The sequence below is a fragment of the Anopheles funestus genome, chromosome 2RL (assembly GCF_943734845.2).
Source record: "Anopheles funestus chromosome 2RL, idAnoFuneDA-416_04, whole genome shotgun sequence".
NCBI lineage: Eukaryota > Metazoa > Arthropoda > Insecta > Diptera > Culicidae > Anopheles > Anopheles funestus.
This window is the reverse complement of record NC_064598.1, coordinates 68,739,883-68,761,964: the sequence shown is the minus strand read 5'-3', so window position 1 is coordinate 68,761,964 and position 22,082 is coordinate 68,739,883. Positions and strand designations below refer to the sequence as shown.

At 38.1% G+C, this 22,082-nt stretch overlaps 2 protein-coding genes across 5 annotated transcripts in view; both read left to right on the top strand.

The window, feature by feature from the left end:
* The window catches only part of LOC125766338 (uncharacterized), a 67,268-nt gene extending 58,777 nt beyond the window's left edge, over positions 1 to 8,491 (top strand). For all 4 annotated transcript variants that reach the window (XM_049432189.1, XM_049432192.1, XM_049432191.1 and 1 more), the window contains 2 exons: positions 5,630 to 6,255; positions 7,558 to 8,491. In XM_049432189.1, coding sequence (XP_049288146.1) covers positions 5,630 to 6,255; positions 7,558 to 7,742 — 811 coding nt within the window. In that variant the 3' untranslated portion in view covers positions 7,743 to 8,491. The remainder of the gene's footprint in view (positions 1 to 5,629; positions 6,256 to 7,557) is intronic.
* Positions 8,492 to 15,478: 6,987 nt separating this feature from the next.
* LOC125766375 (uncharacterized) lies at positions 15,479 to 20,857 on the top strand (the record flags this gene model as incomplete). The annotated part of the gene is made up of 9 exons (XM_049432249.1): positions 15,479 to 15,669; positions 15,759 to 16,093; positions 16,168 to 16,379; positions 16,520 to 16,636; positions 18,629 to 18,758; positions 18,819 to 19,202; positions 19,668 to 19,898; positions 20,002 to 20,220; positions 20,312 to 20,857. Coding segments are annotated over 9 exons (1,995 nt in total), but the record flags the coding sequence as incomplete, so codon positions are not given.
* Between the last annotated feature and the right edge of the window lie 1,225 nt (positions 20,858 to 22,082).

The following is a 22,082-nucleotide window of genomic DNA, read 5'->3' as shown; positions in this document are numbered from 1 at the left end:
CGTCACGCCGAAAATGGTGCACATGACTGTGACTACCCACATCCGGCTTGACATTACAAAAAAAGGGAACAATTTTTCTCCTTTTTTTCATTTCATAATTTCCGGTTGAAAAGCATTACTTGATACGGGGAAACAAGGATCATTTATTTAATCCCAGCGTACCCTTACATACGGAACGGCGATATGAAACTGTGCTTTAAATTATTCCTTTTTGCAAAATTACAATCAAAGCAAATCCTCTTTAGCTTATTGATTACATTTAATAACGTTAACAAGAATCAATGACATTCGACATGAGTTACGCCTACAGTACACCTACGGCAAAAGTATGAAGCTATGTTAAACTATTATGAGTCCGAAAAAAAATATATCTTGATCGCTGAACACAGTTCCAACAGCGAGGTTAATATACCTTAATAATTTTTCAATTTCGACACAGAAATTTATGTATTTGCTTTAGTATGTTGCAATCTATGCTTCTTGTTAACAATTTGAAGAAAAAATCCCAAGTAAATAAAAAATTTAATCGTTGAGTACAACCTTAAATTAAACGTTTGTATAAACATTAGACATCTCAAATGCCTCTTGTCTGAGGTAAAAAATATTAATGAAATCAAGCAATGAGCAAAAAAGTAATTTCCATTTACATATATCGATGCACATACGTCAAGTACAAGGCGTCTCCATTAATAAACAAGAAGCAGAAACAGCTAGTAATACACTTGTTTCTGCTCTTGCTTTATTAATGGAGACGCCTTGTACTTTTCACTTTCTCTTTAATTTAGATTTGCCGAAAAATTCATTGTTTCAACAAACACAAATTCATTTCATTTCTAAATTCTAAAATTTAATCTTTTATAATTTAACTGTTCTATGTAATTCAGTTTAGTGAACTTTTACAATGAACAGTTTCTCTTATGATGCTCTGGTAGCGTTCGATAAAAGCTTTCATTGTTCACATCCACTGACATTCGAGAATATCTTGTCTCTGCGTCAAATATTTGATCAAACACTTGTTCATTTAGCTATCTATATTTTATTATGCATAGGTAATTCGACCACATCGCATATGGCCGGGATAAGGTAAAATGAAGGGAGGAAATGCCTTGCGAAAATTGTACACACTCTAGCCCTTTGAGGCTTATAATTCATCATAAGTAAATAAAAATAAATAAATCACAGGGTTCGACCATCCCAATCCAATTTAAGGGTTAGTGGTGGGCATCATCATCATCATCATCACATGATTAAGGGAAAAAACCATTCGCAAAAATAAGAGTAAGATAACGAATAGTATCATAAAACTATATACACAGCCTAAAAGAGTTGGAAGTATAATCAATAACTAAACAGTCTCAATGGATGTTCAGCGATAGAGATGGTCGTTGTACAATGAAAGAAGTAAAATCAAACCCCATTGCAACCGCTATAGATTTGCAAACTACACTCAGGGAAATCGATGGTGTAAATACAAGTTGATTCTGACGGTTGTCGATGTGTAAAAACTATGATGCATGGTGGTGAGTTAATAATGATACGAGAATGTATAACAGCACCAGCCACAAGAAAAATGTATATTATTCGAGGAAATATGCATCAGATGTATTACATTGATATGGTGAAGTGAACCATTCAACGTTGCATGGAAAAATTAAGCTTAGCGAACAATTTTGCAATTTTTCAATACAACGGCCCGAAGCATACTTCTTTGATAGCAAACGTGTGACAACTTTACTACTATCCAAAGGTTCTCTGCTACAACTCCGCAGTCATCTGACGAGTGGCTTAACGTAAGCCTTCTATTTTGGAAAGTCTTGAAAGGATTGTAACCGAAGATTGGGAAGGATTGCAGCACAATTTCTATAATAACTTGGTAAATAGCATATGGGTACGCTATCAAATAATAAATTAATAACGCTATTTAAAAAAATCCTATTTTGTTGGAAAAGAGGCAAATGTCCGGAAAGGAATGCCCGTCGCAAAAGGCTTTTCTTTGTTGTTTTAGCAAAAACTCGATAAATATAATGTTTTTTGATGTTTTTCTTGTTGCATAAAAGAAAAATAATTGCTCAGGTAAAACATGACGCAATATGTTTCTGCCAAGTCAAAAATCAGATTGCCAGATTTCCCTGTGAGACAAATTTGGTTAAATACCCCTTAAATCATCTTTAATTTAATGGGTAAATTGAGGATACACTAAAGGGTACAATTAGCAGTCCTTAATTTACCCATTCGACTAATTTAACATACTGACATGGGTATTTTGTTCTATTTTTCTTTCATCTTCCTGTTTAATTTATTGGAAAATTACAAGGCAAAATAAACTGTTTCACTGGGCATACACCAGGGGAAGAATAAATATTTAAGAAACACTTATTTTACCGATGCTTCTTCGGACGACATGGCCTAACAAACTGCCGCTGCAAACACAGAAGCGAATGACAAGCTTGCCGAAGAAACCTACTCGAATGGGTAAATTAGCAGAACGCTGCCTGCATTGCGTTGTACTGAATTTACGGTTTTGAATAAGTACGAAATGCAATATTTTTTGTGTAAAACTGATTCAAAGCGATTTTACGAATTGAATAATCCTTGCCATTTGTATTTCAATTCTGACAATTTTCACTTATTGAATTGTCCTAATTGAAGTTATACCTAAACGAAAACATTCTACAACTCTATAATACCTTATTGATGTTGACTAACAAATTACGAATGATTCCATTATTTCGTATAAAAATAAGGGATGCCATTGGCAATTACGATAAATGAGTGATAAAATTTTCATCGAATTTTTCATCGAACCCGGCGATATGTTTCGGTTGCTCGGTTATTCCAAGTAATCTGGTGGAGTTTGTGTGGAATGCGAATAGATTTATTTGTGTAGAATACGAATAAGCAATGAATTAGATTTCGTAGGATTGAGTAGAAAACCATTGTTTTCATCGGTATATCATCATCTGTACACTATACATTCGCTGGTTTGATGTCAATTAGACTGAATCCATTGAAAGACATTTCATTTTGTGCCCAAAGCGCAACATTACTTTCTATTTTTGATTGCGATTTTTTGTCGTTCTGTTGAAAACTATTTTTTTTTTTGTAAAAATTACATTCACACTCACCTAAAAGACGAAACAACTTCCAAACTTCAATGACAAATTTCTGCACCAAAACAAGCATTCGCTATCTCGCTTGGGCTCATCTTTACCGGCTGATCTTTATACACTGTTCAAAATGACAATGCAATGTACTACGATTATCCCACAAAAACCGCTAATCGTCAAACCACGTACTGTTTGGTGTAATTTCGATGGTTTCCAATGCATTTCCACAACCCGTAGTAAAACCTGCAATGGGAACGAAATCGTTGATCAAGATAATTACTTTCCACATCGGTACAACATGAGCTTTTGCTGTATGTGTGTGTGTGTCTGTTCGTATGTGTGCGAAACAGTTCGCGTTCCATTCTCTATGCCTGACAAAGTTTTCCACAGACATACATACTCAGCACACGGTGCCTCAACCCGGTTGATTCTGTAATAGTTTGATGGAGGGAAATCCCACCCGATTACACGCATCCGTCGTTAGTGTGGTTACATTATTCAGTGCACTTTGGGTCGTAAAATTGGCATGCATTCGTTGTCGTGTAACGTATGCGAGATGAGCTATTGGTTCTATCTGATTCGTATGTTACTAGTTTGTTCCTTCTATCTAGGGCTGGTAATTATATGCTCACGAACGATCGGATGTTTCGGTGAGGTACATCTGTGTTCAACAGAATCGGTATCGGAAGCGAATGTAAAGATAAGAAACACACATCAATGCTGGTTGTGCCCTGTGGACTAGATTTTATGAACTGTACGTACAGTATTGGACAAAACATATGCAATCAACCAAGTACACCAATTAAATTTATCAGGAAATATTTTCGTTTCGACATTTTAAAATGAAATACTTAAAGACATTCAAATTAAACATAGTTTAAGTTTATAGCGTGGAAAGAAAACAGAAATCGAACAAAAATAATTGTTAAATCATCAAATAACGAAAACACAACAGTTTTCTTCTGGACAAAACAAATGCAACTTCATATGCTGATCACTAACTTCTCCTCAATTTTCAATATTTCGTTACGAATGCTTTTATGTATATTGATTACCGAATTGCACCTTTTAGGCATGGACTCGATCAGGTTGTCAATAATGTTTTGTGGAATCGCTGTTGTTTTGTGGAATCAAACAGTTGATCCTCATTTCGCACACGATCACGATTTATTCTTTGGTTAACGATCTCCCACAGGTTTTCGATCGGGTTGCGATCAAGAGACTGCGGTGGCCACTCCAATACCGAGATGATGTTATCCTTAAACCACTGCTTAACCACTTTGGCAGTGTCTTTAGGTTCTTTATCCTGTTGAAAGATCCAATTTATTCAGTATATGGTAGCATCACGTCTTTGAGGATGTTATTGTACATGAACGAAACGATAATTCCATCAATTTGGTGAATCGGATCCGTTTACAGAAAAACATCCCGATACCATTACATTGCCACCGCCATGCTTGACGCTTTTTCGACAAAATCGCGAATCCAACCGTTTTACAGCTGGACGACGTACGCGGTTTATTCCATCACTTCCGATGATGTTGAACTTCGATTCATCGCTGAACACTATGGTATGCCATTCTGGCATGCTCCAAAGGCTTCTTCGCAGGACGCCGAGAAAATAGTTTTATTTTATGACATTCCGCCCACGTTATTAACGATTATTTTCTTTCGGACTTCCAATCCGAGGCAATCCCGGCCCATTTTTTCACATGCTGTTACGAATATGAAGATGGTTTATGTTTTTGCAGTTTTTTAATGCATTTTGCACAAAACCTACCTTGACCGTTGCCGTTTAATGTTGTAAACTAATGTTATGCAATAAACCGATTTTTTGAGCGTATTTTGTGAAGACCCTGACAGCACACAACAACAGACACTGCAAGGTTGCATTAGTTCTGTCCAACGCGAAATGACACTTGTAAAGAAAGCTTTCACAGCGGTAACTAAGAGCTGGTTAACCATTCAACTATGCTGTCTTATACTAGACCCCTGATCCGTCATTTGTAGTATGATACTTCGTTTCGGTTGTGCATTTTTTAAGCCATTTTAGCAAAGTGCAAAATCAGTTGCATATGTTTTTTTGTCCAACACTGTAATACACTATACAAAAGATTAATAGTGGATATAAATAGGAAAGAAAACGTAAATGAAATAGAAAATAAGCTGATCTGTTAATCATTGAAATCGATTAATTTCGCTGTTTCTCAAATGAATTTGACGTACGAATTTAAGCATAAGTATTATTGTGATTATATTTTGTTACAAAATGTATTTTTTCATATTGCATTTCCGTCAAATTAGTGTATTTAATTGCTAAATCTATCCTATTAAAAATAAGCCGCTCTACAAACGGCAACTGTTGCTATTGGTGTTTTAAATTTTTGCCTTTTATCATTTACATTCCACACAGTGGCCAACTACGATAGAAATGCCAATGCCATAGAAACATGGAAAATGAAATCCACTCCATCCCATTGCTCATACACATTTTTCCCCATTTCCAATCTATCCTGGTACAGGTACCACGAGCAGAATATGGTAAACTTTGATCAGCTGAACGGATTTTCCGTCACACCGTTCCAACCGCCAGCCACCGCCGGGCATCCGTCGCATCTGCATCCCTACCTGTTGCCACATCCACTCCAGGAGCACGAACTGCCACTATCGTCCGAGGAGCAAGGATTCAATTTGCTAGACGACGATAGACTGCTCCAGCGGTCATTGCAACTCGGGCAGGATTCTTCCGAACCCTTCCTACCACCGTCCTCTTCCTCCTCGCTGCTACTAGCGTCCTTGGCGGCGGCAGCCCTATCTTCTTCTCCCTACCACCAGCAACACTTAGATCGTACCGATCTATCGTTGGAACGGCAGGACGAACCGTCCGGTACGGTATCGTCCGATGCGCTGGATCTAGCCGGTATACCACTACATAACCATCCACATCTCCACCATCAGCACCATCATCCGTACCACAATCAACATCATCTCGCGATGAATTACAGCGATCCAATGCCGTACTCGCACATCCTGACGCCGGCACCGAGCGTGCTAACGATCAAGGAGGTCCACTTACGGCACGCCGGTAATTACACGTGCGCTCCATCGAATGCCCGCCCGGCCAGCATCACCGTGCACGTGCTGCAGGGTAAGTATTGAGCTGACGGGAACCCGAGTACCGATGTAACCAACGTAACGCTATTTGTGACTTGATGGTTGAAAGTTTAGCATTAGCAAGAGTGCACCACACCGGTTGCGCTGGCCGTTGCTAGATGATATAATATTAATATCGGAGCTGAAATCCAACAAAACTTAGCTTATCAATTAATGATTTTTACGAACGTTCCCGGAGGGGGGCAGTTGTTTGAACAGTAGTAAAATTATTAAAACTAATTATACAAATCGCATTAAAATCTTTTGATCTCTATTTTCTATTCAATTCAGTTGAATTGCAGTGTGCAATAAACATTGGCATTCACATTGGCAAACATTTTGTGTGGTACGAATCACAACACAAAATTCCATTGAACATGTACACATAAAAGAAGGATTTTCAGATGATTATTGGCTATTATCGTTTAGGTAGTCATTGTATTTTTCTATGAAACAATGGTAATGGAATGCATTTTGAATGTCCTTTTAACACAGTACTTGAAAGTCTGCGTTATCATTTTTGAAATTTTTCGACTCCACAGCAATTAAAATTTTGTTATGCTTTTGTTGAATAATGCTTTGCTATTTTATAAATTGCATACTGCCAGGCGCTCATGTTTTCAAATTCAATTGTAATTAACTAATTCGATAATTAGTATTACCGTGAAATTTTAATCGAGTTTAGTTTTATACATTATGATATCCGGAAACTTTATCTGAAAAGAGTAGAATTACATCTAAATTTGAGCTTAAATCTTCATTGGCCTGATAATTGTGTTTTATTCTAATCCTTTAAACTTTTAACTTTATTTTAACTTGCTATAAATTGATTGTCTTTTTATTTTCCTTTGATTTTCTACTAGAATAAATACGAAATGATAGTACGGTTATTTATTTGTTTATAATTATTTATTACTGTATTACCTGTATTACCAACTCTGCTCGTGCTGATGATTACAACATTTACAAGACCATTCCTACTTTTGTTTGCCTTTTCCCAGGCGTACTCGTTTGGTAGTAAGCTTATGTAAAGTATTTTTCTCTCAACATTAAGATAAAGTATTTAGCATAAAATATCTAATAGTACAAAAAGATAAACGAAAGCATAAAGTACGATAACAAGGTTAACCAGCTTGGCCCCGTTCGTCAAACATAAGCATCGTTCGCATCAGCATGCAAATTGTACCGTTTAGCGCCGTAACAATGTTAGATGAGAAAAGTAGCTAATGTAATTTCTGCTAAATAAATTCTTTTACCATTTTGCTTGGTTTCGCACCCATTTCTCCACCATCGCTAGGTGAGAAGCCAGCAGCGATGCAACACGCCAACCGCAGCCAGCTGGACGACGGTGGCAAACCGTCCCGAAGCGGAAGTCACCCACAGCGATCTGCCATGTCGACGATGCTGGTGCTGCTACCGCAGCTGATGATGATGCTGATGATGACGGTGATGCTGTACGGTTCGGTGGCCCATCATCGGTGAAAGGAAATGTCGCTAATAAGTGTTGAATGATGAAAAACTGAACGACGATGATGGTGATGAAGGCACGAGCGTGTACCAACGGAAGCATGGAAATGTTTTATATGCGGAAATTAAATACAAGAAAAGAACCACACAAAACTGATGAACATCTAAGCAAATCGTTACATACTGTATCATATAGTTCAAAGGGACAAACCCCGTAAGCGTAACATTATGAACAACTGCAGTGAAGAGGAGCAGCAAACAGAAAGAGAAAGGAGAAAGAAATCCACACAGTATTTTACTCCACCAAGCATTTTCCTGTTGTCGCGTTGTGTTTGTGTTTAAGTTTTCTGCCAAACTCTCGTACTAAGGGCTGCCGTAATGCTGCAGGAAACGATGTTACGATTCCAATTAAAAGCGCGTCGCACGGGACGTCTTTTTTCCGTTCACGTTGGCATGGTATACGTTTCCAAAAAAAAAAAATCCAACCACTAATGTGCAACAGCATTGAAAGCATATGAATACGAAAAAACGGAAACGAACAAAGCAAAGAATCGGAGTAGTTAGATAAAATGTTATATCGGGGATAGGAAAAGAATACAGTGCAGTAGCAACAGGTAAGAAAGAGTACACGGGTAGTAGGGCCAAGGGATACGTAATGGGTTTGCGTAGTGAATGCGTGTTAGCAAAAAGGAAGAAAAAGTATTATTCATATACAGGAAGTATTTCAGAACTCAATAAAAAAAACACTGCTCTAAACTCTGAAACACTGGTATTTTTTTTTACTACGCTTCGTGATATTAGGATCGTACTAGTGGATCACTATATCAGGTAAGAACTATGCAAATATTTGGAAAAAATATCAGTTATGGTGACTTTTTTCTAGCCCATTATTAATATTAGCAATGTCTCATATAACGGTATCGGAAGCGGAGGAAAACTCTGGTAGTTGCATCTCGTTGCTGCTCGTTGAATAATTTCCGTGATATTTCGTTCATAAACCAGTGATGCCAGTGGTTGGCAAACTCCATAGACAAGTGCCTTATGACTCACTCCAAAAAGAAGACTCACTCAATATGTCCATATGTCAAAATAGGCTAGACTTAATGTATGTTTGAAACTTTAAACCTTTTTCCAGCCATATAAGTCAGTGAAAAACATAATTTTTATCGATGTTTTCCCGGACGTCGTCGTGTTGCTTCCACGACTCAGAAGCAAATGGTGTAGTTTGACGAGGACAATGGAATTGGTAAATTAAAGACTAGCTATTTATCGGAAATTTTCCCTTACATTGGAGGTGCATTTTCTTGGTATTTTGTTTACGATAATTTGGATCTCCAACATTCTTTAGTTGTCTATTTGTCATTCCTGAGCTAAAAGTATTAAAAGTAATCTGGAATTGGATATTATTACTCAATCACAAGATCGCTTCCTGTTCCTGATCGCTTAAAACACCGTATGGCATAAATATTTTTCAAGTGAAATTGCCAACCACTGAACCAGCCATCTTAACTGCAACAGATTCGCGGACGATGCTTCCTCCGTTGGTTAATCATTCAGATGTACCATTTCTATGGAATTTTCAAAAGAAAAAGCATCGTAAAACATGTTCTCAGGTATTCGTGCTCTTAGAGAAATTGACAACAAGTTCACCAGCCGTTATTTGGTGACATTCCGTTGTGAACTTAGCTCCATCTTTCTTGCCGTTTGATGTAAAAGATATCACAGGGCGTTGTGATATATTTTCACAAATTTCAAACAGCACATATGGAATGAATTAACTATTACGTTAGCCAAAAATTGTAGGAGAAAGCATTCTCCTTCTATTATTTGCGTAACAGTTTGATTAAAAATATTTATATTTATATTTCCAAAATATGGAAACCATGGACCATGGACCATGGACCATGTTCCGTGGCTATTTCTGCCAGACAAGTACTTTGCTTTGAGAAACGGTCAGTTTCTCGGTCGAAATTTATGTTTCCCGCACATTTCCCATTGTTACGTAATAATTGAATGATCACTAAGATCGACGGAAGGCATTTGTTATGGTAAGTAATACATTTGCATGTCGTTTTACAAGCACTATTTTCTGTAGTAACCATAATAATAATCATGATCTCACAATAGAATGATTTAATTTCTATTGCTCGTTTTCATATTTACTACATGACTTGTTCGAAATTAGCAACGCTTAAGAGCATCCGGCCAGAAACAATTGTGATTGCAAACCTAAACCTTTGTTCTATGCTTTCCTCAACGAAAGAATCTTCAAAAGCATTAGAGTACTTCATAAAAAAAACCTTATTTTTTGTAAGTGAACCAAATAAAAATGCTTTCATAATCACAGTCATCGCACGCATTAAAACAACAACACAAACCCACCCATATGACAAAACTTCGTGCCACGCGCCTTCGAAACGATCGGCATCGGCTTGACACGCCTGGCGTGATAAGGCTGACAGTTTGTAAGAAAGATTAGTCCGTAACAATTTAGATGGTTTTTATGGATTTTTTTTTTCCTTCCAATTGACTATTAAACCTTTTTTTACAGGAGACAAATTTTCTTTTGATCAATTTGAAACAAGTGAGAAAAAATGTACCGTACTGATAATCGATGATCGTTGCCTTTCTAAGGTGGCTCGGTTTATGCTAGCGAACCCATTTCACTCTTAGTTCTACCCCATAAAGGAACCCGTTCGGACCACGCGCTCGTAAGATGACAATCCGCGGTACTGATGTGTTGGTCCCGTGGCCATTTATTTGGATAGTTTGGTGCATTTTGTTTTATTCTGTGCCACAGAAGATTGATTGTTTCGTAGGATTACCCCTGTCAACTAAGCCGGGTGAGTGGTTTTCTTCGTAGGAATGCAAACTTGTCGAAATCCGTTGGAAGTATGTTGAAATAGTTACGTTGCCAGACATCATCGAAAAGTGTAGCTAAAGTTAAAGATGAAGATCAAGAGCAAAGTGATCTTTCCGTTTCCCTCTGGAGATTCAATCAATCGGACAAATAGTGTGAAAGTGCTTGGATACGATGGGTTTAGTTATGTGGAACGGTGGTTATAGCGGAAGTGTCAATCGAGACCAGTGGACACTACACGATGGGCAAGAGGAGCGACTCGAGGTTTTAGTAAAGAATGTCTTAAGGGTAACGTTTTAGCAAAGATCGTCAATCCTTCGTATGGCACACAGACTCCTAGGAAATAACTTTTTTGGAAAACCTTTTTTGGAAATCAAATCCAACAATTTCGAACAGTGACAATGATTATCAAAATCACGAAAATGTTGAAACAAATGCTCACATTTTGTTTTGAATGGCATTTACAAAGGTTCTAAGGCGTAAGTCCGGTGGATAGAGCACTTGCATCAAGTTGTGCAATACAACAAATGATCATTGTTCTTTTCCAATACTGCGAGTACTATTTCCTTACAGAAGTAAAAACATTTAGTTTATTTCAAGTAAAAAAACAAACAACAACTGATAGTAAAGAACCATTTTTTTGTATCTATCTAGTACAAACAAACAGAACGATTCGACTAAGATTGTCTACGCCTGATACGATTTACAACGTTCTGGTGATAATTGTTATGAGAGTAAATCCAAACAAAAAATGGAAATTATTCAAATCTTGTCTACAAAAATGATTATGGAAACAAATGAAAGTGTTACCATAAAAAATAGTTTGTGTTTTTATTATAGCAAGAATATCCTTTGGTGTTGTTTACGTTCGTAGAAAATGGTTTATTGAAGAAGCTTTTGAGTTTGTTTTTTTTTTGTTTTGTAGAGGATTTTGTTGGTAGTTTGGTTAAATCAAGCTGTTTCGTGCCTTCAGCCACAATCGACAATTTTGAACCGAAGCTATATTTTAGCAACCGCATTACCCAAAACCCTTCAAACAGGTAAAAGGTCTATCATTGGTTCATAGTCTAAATTGCTTATCCTAAATATTAAATTAGGAACCTGACGATTACTCTGATTAAACATAATCAGAATTGTGTTTCGGCAAGGTTTTGAAAGATTTTATTACTTGCTACTAATACTAAGCAAATCAAGCTAGTGAACTAGAAATTGTAAATAAGCGTTGTTTAGTGAACGCTTCAACGCCACACAATCGATTGAATTTAGACCTGCCAAATGTGTTTCATTTTTGTAAACGGCTTAAATGGACTCTAGCTTAAGTGGACCGTTCTTGGACCGAACTGGATCGAAATACTTAACAAAGGTCAGCCATACCTCAGCGGCTTTTAATTTCTGTTCTTTTACACATACAGTTGAATGCTTCGAATATTTTTAAACAGTACTCTAATCTCAAGAAACCCGTTTGAATATTTGTAGAACACCTCAGAAATCTTCTTCTTTTGTAGCACTACAACCTCTTGGCCTGACTTTACTACCTTTCCTTGACTTGATACCCGGTCCTGTCGTATACGGACCGTCGCCGCTACCATCTCCAACACTAGAAAGCGACACCTTTTTTAAGCACTACGCATGTAGAAGTTTTTTTTTGTATGTAGGTCAATGCTGCTTTTGATCACTGGAATGACATCAGCTAGCCGATAAGTTCGTCGATTAGGTATAACATTCTTTCCGCTTATTATCTGACTGGTATGTGACGTTGATTAAAATTGGGATTTTTGAAAACTTTTAATTTTATGATTCATTCAATTTAGATCAAACCCATCACGAAATCTGCAGTTATAGAACTGCAAGTGTATACAGCAGATATTAGTTACACGAAAAGGCATTAACTAAAGCTAAATGAAAAATGTGTCTTTATAATATTTAAGGCTTGGTTAGAAATGGGGTACTTTGCATTGCGTATATCTTTAATACCATTAATCCAATTGAAATAATTTATAGGTATGAATCATAGGTTTTGATGTAATATATTTAAATGAAAATTTAAAAAAAAATTATTCTTGGCTTTTACGAAGAAATTCTCGGACTTTTCTGTGGATACCGCCCATCAACCGGCGCACAGCTGCTTTAGTCTCTGTTCTGGTCAGTAATTTCCATCAATTCTTTATTTGTATTATGTCTTTACTTACTGCCCCTTTTTTCTTTAATTTTTGTTACATTACTGCCCAATATCGTTCTACGGGCCTGAGCGGGGGTCAATTTTGTGGATTCATGTTTTTTATATGAATTGCACACCATTATTGCCTGCTAGATCAAGCCAAAACATGACTGGACCATTATGATACCTTATAAATAGTTAAATCGTTTCTAAAGACACTCCTTCTTATACAAATGCGAATTCATGATCTTATTCATCAAGAACACTGTCGTCTTTTTTCCACATGAGCAGATTCCTTGCCAAATCATAAAATTTTAAGGGAATTTATCGGCAAAAACAATTTTGATCATCTTAGGAATCTGCCGCGAGCATAAGCCTTATAAAATTTGACCCCCGAGAATTGCTAAAAAACGGGTTTCATGCAGGTTTCATCGCTATGAACATGCAATCGCACGGTTTGGTCAGCACCTGATCATACAACTTCAGAGCCCGGTTTCTGACCATTCTTTGTTGTTTTAAATTTCGATTGGGATGTTTACTTGCTGGAAAATACTTAAAACCTTCTCGAAGTCGGATTTGCCGTACAATAAAGCGGTCGGAGTTAAGATTTTTGGCCAAATCGTAGCCCAATATGTTTGGGTTAACCATGATCTCCCGAATGACTCTCAATCGCAGTTGACGATTCACGGTTCCACTCCGTCACTTAGTTTGCACCTTACGGACAGTCATCTGTGTCTCCTTGTACTTTTTAACCACTTACGCAACAGTTGACTTAGACAAACTTAACGGTTTGGCAGCACCTGAGATGACACTTATGATTTATGCAGATAATTGTGCGCAATCAGTTTTCGATATTCCTCTTGCATGTTGAATATCTTCTAGCAAGAATAACCAAATTGAATGAAATTTTGACTTAGTGAAGTGTTTACTATTGTCAACAAAACGTAGAAGAAAGTTTCCATTTTTGTCCACGGGGGGCGGCAATATAATTAAAACAAAATGCCCCATTTCTAAATGAACCAAGCCTTATGTTGTCAAAAATCTTCACAAAAGAAGCCATTAAACTGAAAAAAATTAAAACAAAAATAAATTACATAGATCCCATGTAACAAATTACAAACAGCAAAAAAAAACACAATCGAAAGTTTCCTGTTTTCAAAGGTGCTTTTTTGCTAATTTGATTAACAAAAAATAGCCATTAAACATGCACGTGTATGTTGCTGGTTTTATTTCCATCGTTGATTACTTTGAAGCGCAGTGAAGTGAACGGGACTACCTCAACATGCAAAGTTACTTATTCCGGTTATGCTCGAACACGGTTAAAATTCGCGGCCACGACCTTATCAAAATTTGACAAAAATAACTCAACAGCGGAATGCACAAAAACGTAATAGTTTATTACCTCCTTTTTCTGAAACAACGCTTTTTATACTTTGTTTCGCTCAGAATTGGTGATAATATTGTGAAGTTTACTAATACTTTAATGGGGTGTCATGGTTATTGATTACTACTAATTTGTTCCTTACCAACCGACCAAAGAAATATGTTTGAGATTTGGTTTATTTTTAGAAAGAAAAGAATGTCTTTGGATTATCAAATACTCAAGTAAATCAAATAGAAAAGTGATTTAATCAAATGCACATTATGAACATTGTGATGTCATGCGATGGGTCACAAAAAGTACCTTTTTATGTAGCACAGACATTGCTTTCAAGTTTTCGTATATGGTTACAGCAATTAAATAGCACGGTGAAAAGATGAAAAGAATATGAGTTAGACTGGGAATCATCAAAGGACTACAGAAACATTCTTTTTTATACAGTAAATTCATGTGTACTTAGGAAAGTACAACTATGGATCTTAAAGAATGTAAATGATATTTTTTCGCCTCAAGTACTGTTTGACAAATTTCATCTAAGTTCCTACATATGGGTCTACGATACACTCAGCCATTCGAGCAAATGATTGGGCAATAACATCGTTTGCCACTATGCACTGCTTGGTGAAATACCTGAAGAGCCCGGAAATATTTTGTAATTTGCAGCATTAAATCAAACAAGACTGCATTGGATGAGTCAGTAAGTACATCCGACACGTCATGATGAACATTTTAATCATATTTGAGTCAATCATACCCTTCATACTGATTTTAAGAATGCCTCAAAACATTCGGTAATTAACAGCGATCGTTTTTTTCATAACCCAATGACCAGGTCGTACCGGCCATTGTTGCCTTACGTAGCCAAATCGGCTGGCTTTGGTGCGGGAGAACCGATGGAGTTTTTCATCGGTTCTGTTCAAGTTACCTTGGATATTACTATCAACAGCTTCCAGCTCGGAGCGACCGTCATTTTAGTTACTTTACAGACGTACATAGGTCCTGGCTCCTGATGGCTTGAAACCGCTCACGGACTAGCTGCCATTTTATCGTTACCAAAATTCAATAAAGGGTCCTTTTGTTTTAAGATATGTCCTATAGTTTCAGATTATGCAACCAATAAAAGTTATTGAAAGTTGTGCGTGACATCATCAAAACATTATAAACTGGGTTTCGGTTAATCGTCGAACATCGTGTTATATAAAACGGTGATGATTATGAATTCAACTTTCAACTTAATTGAATAATTTGTGTTAATCATTTGTCTTATGAAAGTGTTACACAACTTAGAATGAAATCTTGTCAAAGACCAGACACTTTCACCGCATGTCTTCGTTGGAAAATCCTCATGATTCAAAACTCATCAGCGCATTCCATCTACCGCAGCACGACTGTGGCCACAGCTGCTGCAACTTATCAATACGCCTCCACCCATCGTGCGACGCATCGTACCGGGTGTACAGTGTGACCGGCCGTGCACACCTGATGGACCACCGTTAATATGCCACTTTCACTGGAAGTTGGAAAATTTCGCCACCATGGGATCGTAAGTAAGCCAATACCGATAGTCCCCGTATGTTGGACTTCAGATGCTTCCAGTCGGTTGTCCGTACACTTTCCCATCGTTACGCACAGTTCCTGCCGGCACTGTCGGCTCGGCTATCGAAAGCACTGCTTCTATCGACAGTGCATCACGGCAAATGGGTTGGAGCGTGGCGTTTTCACCATCAACCGACGCATTCCGGGACCGGCAATTCACGTCTGCAAGCACGATACCATCGTGGTGGACGTTGAGAACCAGCTCGAAGGGCTCGGTTCGACGATCCACTGGCACGGTTTCCATCAGAAGGACAGCCCTTGGATGGACGGTGTACCGATGGTAACTCAATGCCCGATAGATCAGGATACGGCCTTTCGCTATCGCTTTACCGCGGTGGAAGCCGGCACACAGTTTTACCACTCGCACACCGGTAAGTGACACCGAACAGGACCTTCCTTCCAATTTGTTATAATTATTTTTCGCAAAACGCGCCTTCCCTTGCAGGCTTTCAGAAGGCGAACGGACACTACGGTATGGTGGTCGTTCGCGACCCGAGCGATCTCAATCGGGGCCACTACGACTACGATTTGTCCGACCATCGAATTATCATCGCGGACTGGACGCTGGACATGGTGGAAAAGTGGGTACCGGGCATCCAAACCGATTCGATGCGCGTCGACTCCATCCTCATCAATGGCCGCGGGCGGTACTTTAATGTATGAATAATGAATTTACACCTCCACACGCTGCACAATGCACGCTGCACTTTCCGCTACGGTGGAAGGGCGTTGTAAATTAAAATTTATCGAAAATTATCCTCACCACTCTGTTACACCTTTACCGTCCACTACTCAAGGAAACGACCGGTACTCGAACGAATGCCCCGTTGACCGTGTTCCAGGTGGTATATGGCAAACGGTACCGCTTTCGACTGATCAGCAGCGGTAGCCAGTACTGTCCGTTTCAGCTGCAGGTATGTGCCCCAAGTTGGTTGGGAAAAGTAGTTCAAATATTATAATTATGTTACGTGCTTTACGTCCGCACACTTCCACCATACTGTTTCACTCTCCAGCATGGAAAGTTACCATTTGCGATTCCATACCGTTTGGGTCATTCTGCTTCACAGTGCAGTTGCAATTTCAATTGCAAACACGCGCGCCGAAGCTGCAATTTGGGAATGAACAATGTTTCTCAATTACTCAGAGCGTATGAATGGGAATTTATTGCTAACCTATATGCTATTTGGTACAGCGATTGCCATTACATGCATGATGGCTTATAAAAATGTAACACAAGGTTGTTTTGATTCGTTTGTTTGCTTAATGAAACTGTGCTGCTCGGTTGATGCAATAAGATGGAAACGAAGAACTTTTTTTAAAAACAAGTTTTAATATAAGTATATTGAATGTATTCACTGAAAAACTCCGATTTATATGACGATATTGGTAGAAGTTGCATCTTAAACCTTAAATTTAACTATTCAAGGAAGTGGGTGGTTTATTTTAACACATACATCGCCAGTTCCACACGACAGTACCGGGTATCAAATCCCATCCTAATCGCGTCCCACCGTAGCAAGGACTGACTATCCGGCTGTGTGGTAAAACAAGTCAAGTTAGCCAGAAATGACCGGTGTAACCTTAGAGGTCGTTAAGCCAAGAAAGAAGAAAGAACTTTTCTGGGATATTCCTGATATACCTATTATTGTTGCGTAAGGAAAAATTGAAAAAAAAACCCCAGAATAATGTTTTTGTTAGCTTTTAATCTGTATTCCTTTTTTATCCTGCTTTCCTTTTCCATATGATATCATATTGTTTTAAAAAATTTAACCAAAGAGGAAATAAATTCATTCATGCATCGAATCTCACATTACTTTATCATGGAAGATAATTTCGTTATAGCTACTAAATCTTTCTTTATATTAATTATTTCATAGTATGCATATACATATACACCTCATTCTCAAAACAAAAAAGTCGGCTTTTGCATTCTCTTAAAACACAAGATCTCAGAAGTATGTGGTACAAATATCATATCAGTATACACGCACATAACTAAATGAAACCCCAATGCAAAATGTTAAATGTTCAAACTCATTTTTCACATAGGAACGCTTTGCAAATTGGTACCCAGTAGTTCTCAAAAACCTGACATCTTCATCATATTTACCAAATGTATTACTCATCGACGAGCTCTTGAATTTTTCAATTAATTTTTATATGTTTTATATGCAAAGTACCAGTAATTTATCAGTAAAAATAGGCAAAAATAACTCGTTTCATAATTAGGAGGTATCTTTTCTTAAAAACCACCCTTTTCTAACTTCTTTGTGTCCACTTCATGAACTACAGGAATATTTTTCCGTATGTTTAATAAAAATTTTCATTGAAAAATTTGTAGTGCATTTAGTAATAGTACGATAAATGAGCTCTTCCTAATTGGCATGTACCAAATACGTTTAGGACATTTATGTTGAAATACTTGAACTCATTTTTTAATATCAATCGTTCTAAATTTTATAAAAAAATGATAAAGAAATAATTTACACCACTGTATAGAGATCATAAAAAATGTTCCGACGTAGCGAACTTTTAATCAATGTAAGTTTATTTTTATTTCCAATACTTGCACTAGGAAATACATTTTGCTATTCCGACTTTCAAACAAGGGAATCTTGGTTGCAGCACTTATAACAAATGAGTTGATAGGCAAAATCGTTTGGAAATTAGATTCAATGTTAAGAATCTGTTGGTACTTTCTTATGGCAATGCTGTATCAGACGAGTAAAAGTTGACCAAACTATGGTTAGTTGAAAATGTTTCATTGCACATGGACAGTTCCTTGAACGATTTTATATTTATGGTTATGTGTTAGAATGATAATAGATAATTAGTAAAACTTTGTCCTTTGACAAATTCAGAAAAAAGATTCATTTTCATGATAACAAAACAATTGCGTTTGATAGATACAAAATCACAGTATGTTAATCATCTCCACCGATGGAGGAACGGTACAACCCCAGTACACCGTGGATACGCTGGTGTCCATCTCCGGCGAACGATACGATTTTGTGCTGACAGCTAACCAACCTCCGGGTGAGCATTCCGGCTATCTTACGTAGCTTTACTCTACCAACTTAAGCGTTCACTTTACAGGCAATTACTGGGTACGTGTCCGGGCGATCGGTTTCTGCGATCCAATGCGCGTTGAAGATTTTGCCATCCTGTCCTACCGCACAGTGGAATCGTCCATCCCGGACAGTGGACTGACGGTGGAACAAACGTTGGCCTATCCGAAGGTACCGTTGCCTTCGTACGACGAACCATTTCCGGAAGGTATCGTGTTTAACCACCAAACCGCACCCTGCTACACACCCAACGATACCTACATCTGTGCCGCGGATCTGGAATCGTACGAGGTGTTCCGGGACAATGCACTTATCGACGTCGTGCCAGATCATACGTTTTTCCTTGGATTTAATGTTATCAAAGCGAATAATAGTCTACTGTTCTCGGATCGTGGTTTCAGCCATTTTGCAAGTAAGTATATCGCGGTCAGCACGGATAAACGCTGGCAAAAAGACCCGCCCTCGTGAAGTCGTTGTGTACATAGCATCATCACATCATAATTGCTGATAGCTTAAAAGCTATGAAGACTATGTTTGGAAGTTATTTAATTTATAACATACTTCCATCACCTTACCCTTCCGGAAAGTGTACACTTTGCACTTCTTCACTATGTGTAAGAGTATCATTGCCGTAAGAGCTATGAGAAAATATGCAAGACTTAATGAAGATGCTGTCACTAATTAAATGAGTTATGGTGTAGCTCTTGGAAAAGCCTCCGGTAGGATGAAGCCAAAGGTGATTATTTGTACCAAGGCTGCCATACCACTCTCGTACCAAGAAATGGCACTGAAATACGACCAGCCATAATCGGAGCTTTGCTGACGGTTCGAGAAAACAAGCTCAGTAATTAAATGGAATGCATCCTTACGCTTGCAGCCGTCACAGATGACTTCAACACGATCGGTGCAACGAACATGATCAGCTTCGTGCCACCATCCTTCCCATTGCTGATCCAACCCGAGCTGATAGTCAACGAGACTGCACAATTTTGCAACGTTAGCCACAAACCGGCCCATTGCACCGATGACCATTTGTGCTTCTGCACTCACCGCATGAAGGTGAAACACAACGATGTCATCGAGATCGTACTGTACGATACGGCGAAGGGTAAGCTACAGCTGGACAGTGACAGTGGAATTGCATCTGGAGCAGTGTATACCACCATTGGGATTGATATCACCATGATGTACCACTTCTTGCCATTTTGCAGTGCGACAAAAGTTCTACCATCCATTTCATCTCCACGGTCATCGATTTATAGTGACCGATACTGGCCGCTTTCCGAGCGACATCCTTACGGATCAGATAGCATACCTGCGGAACCTGCAAACCATTCGGCGTCCAAACGCGCACTGTCCACCGTACAAGGATACGATGTCCATACCGAACCGGGGCTACGTACGGGTACGGTTCCGTGCGGACAATCCGGGTAGGTAGCTCGTGCAAACCAAAGCAGCATTCTCCTGTTCAAGTTGGCCATTTCTTTGGAAACGAATTTCTTCACCTTGCTTTGTTTGCAGGCTTCTGGTTAGTGCACTGTCACTTTGAATGGCATCTTGCCAACGGTATGGGGCTGGTGCTGCAGATTGGTGAACCGGATGAAATGCTCAAACCGCCAGCCGACTTCCCCCGGTGTGGTAGCTATCAACCACCGCTGGAGACTGTTAGTGAGCAAGGCAATAGTGCGGTACCCTAATGCGATGTGATCCTTAATTTATCGCCAAAAGCTAATGTTTGAGCGTGTTCCTAGGCTAGGAATAAATTTTGAATTTATCTTCAAACAAACGTTTCTCCGTCTTGAAGCATTTTGTGCTGCATTCGAAAGGTTAATGTCTTTGCCCTGTACCACGATTAAGAGAGATGTCTTTATATTGATATGATTGGCATGGGGGAGGAATGTGAAATATTGTAAATACACAGGCATTTGTTAATATTACTAATCAAATCATTTGATCAGCGAATTTCGGGTAATGTAAGAGATGTTGTGCTACACAAAAGAAGCGAAAAAAAAATACCAAAACTAACAAAGGATTTCACAACGTATTCGTTTTGTTGTACCTTTAAAAAATATATTCGGCAATTTTGATGTGTTTAAAAAGAAGAGCCAAACCTCAAGCCTAAAAATCATTCATTCTGAGCTTGTTGTACTACGGCCCTATTTGCGATTTCATGCTTCAACTGGCTTGTTTGCATCTTCTAGGCTCTAGAAATTCGTTAGGATTTATTTGATGTTGTTTGCCTGAACGTTTCCCTCTGCATCTTGTTGGTCACGATTTTTACTCTTAGGATGATGAGTTGGTGTTTGTTTAAACAACATCCTGAGTAACTGTAGAAGCAATTGCTTTTTAATCGAAAGACATTTATTTGCATTATACTGTGTACAAATGTGTTTTTGTTAGTTTTAACATTGAGAATTGTACCTTTATCCTTATAGTTGCTATAGTTATTAAACGATGACAATCCTAATGAAATGAATAATATTTTATCGATAGTTACATACTGTTTCGTTTTGTTGTACCATTCACGGTTACAACCTGACACGTCAAATTAGTGTCTGATAAAATCACTCTAACCAAACCGCAACCCAATACAATCCAAGGGCACACACCCGTATCGAATTCGACACATGCTTCTGAAACATGATATGTACGTAAATGAACTGTTCTATGTTCTATCAACGTTCAGCCATTTATCGATTTCATACTTCATCGCTATCGATCAGACAGTTATTACTGGCAGCTTAATCGGCACATCACGCAATTACATCGCTCAATCACACAACCTACTCGTGGACGGAAATCCTCACCCCATTAACGAAGGCTGTATTATGGAGCGTACCGCTGAAGGACGACAATGTATTAACAACGTGCCAATTATTAGTATCATTGTGAATTATATTTATAGCATTTGGAGGAGTTTTTCTCAATGAAACAATGCAAATTACGTCACTTAACCACGTGTGATAGAAACTTATCACATGTCGACTCATTTCGTACACATTCTTTGAGCTATCAGCAAAGCGCCTGAAAGGTATGCAATGAGTTGTCTTCCCTGAAGCAATCTCTAATTTAGTACAAATTAGAACACAAACGTATTGAACATGTGTTCATAAAATACCTTGCGTTAATTGAACATTTATACTTCTTTTTCTCAAAAAGCTCAAAAGCTTCTTTGATACGCTACAAAGAAAACAGTTTTTTGTATCTCTTTTTACTTTAACTTATTAATTTTTTTTAGCAAACAAGCATATGTCTGTAAAAAATGAACCACGTTTCAGTTATTTTGCATCGA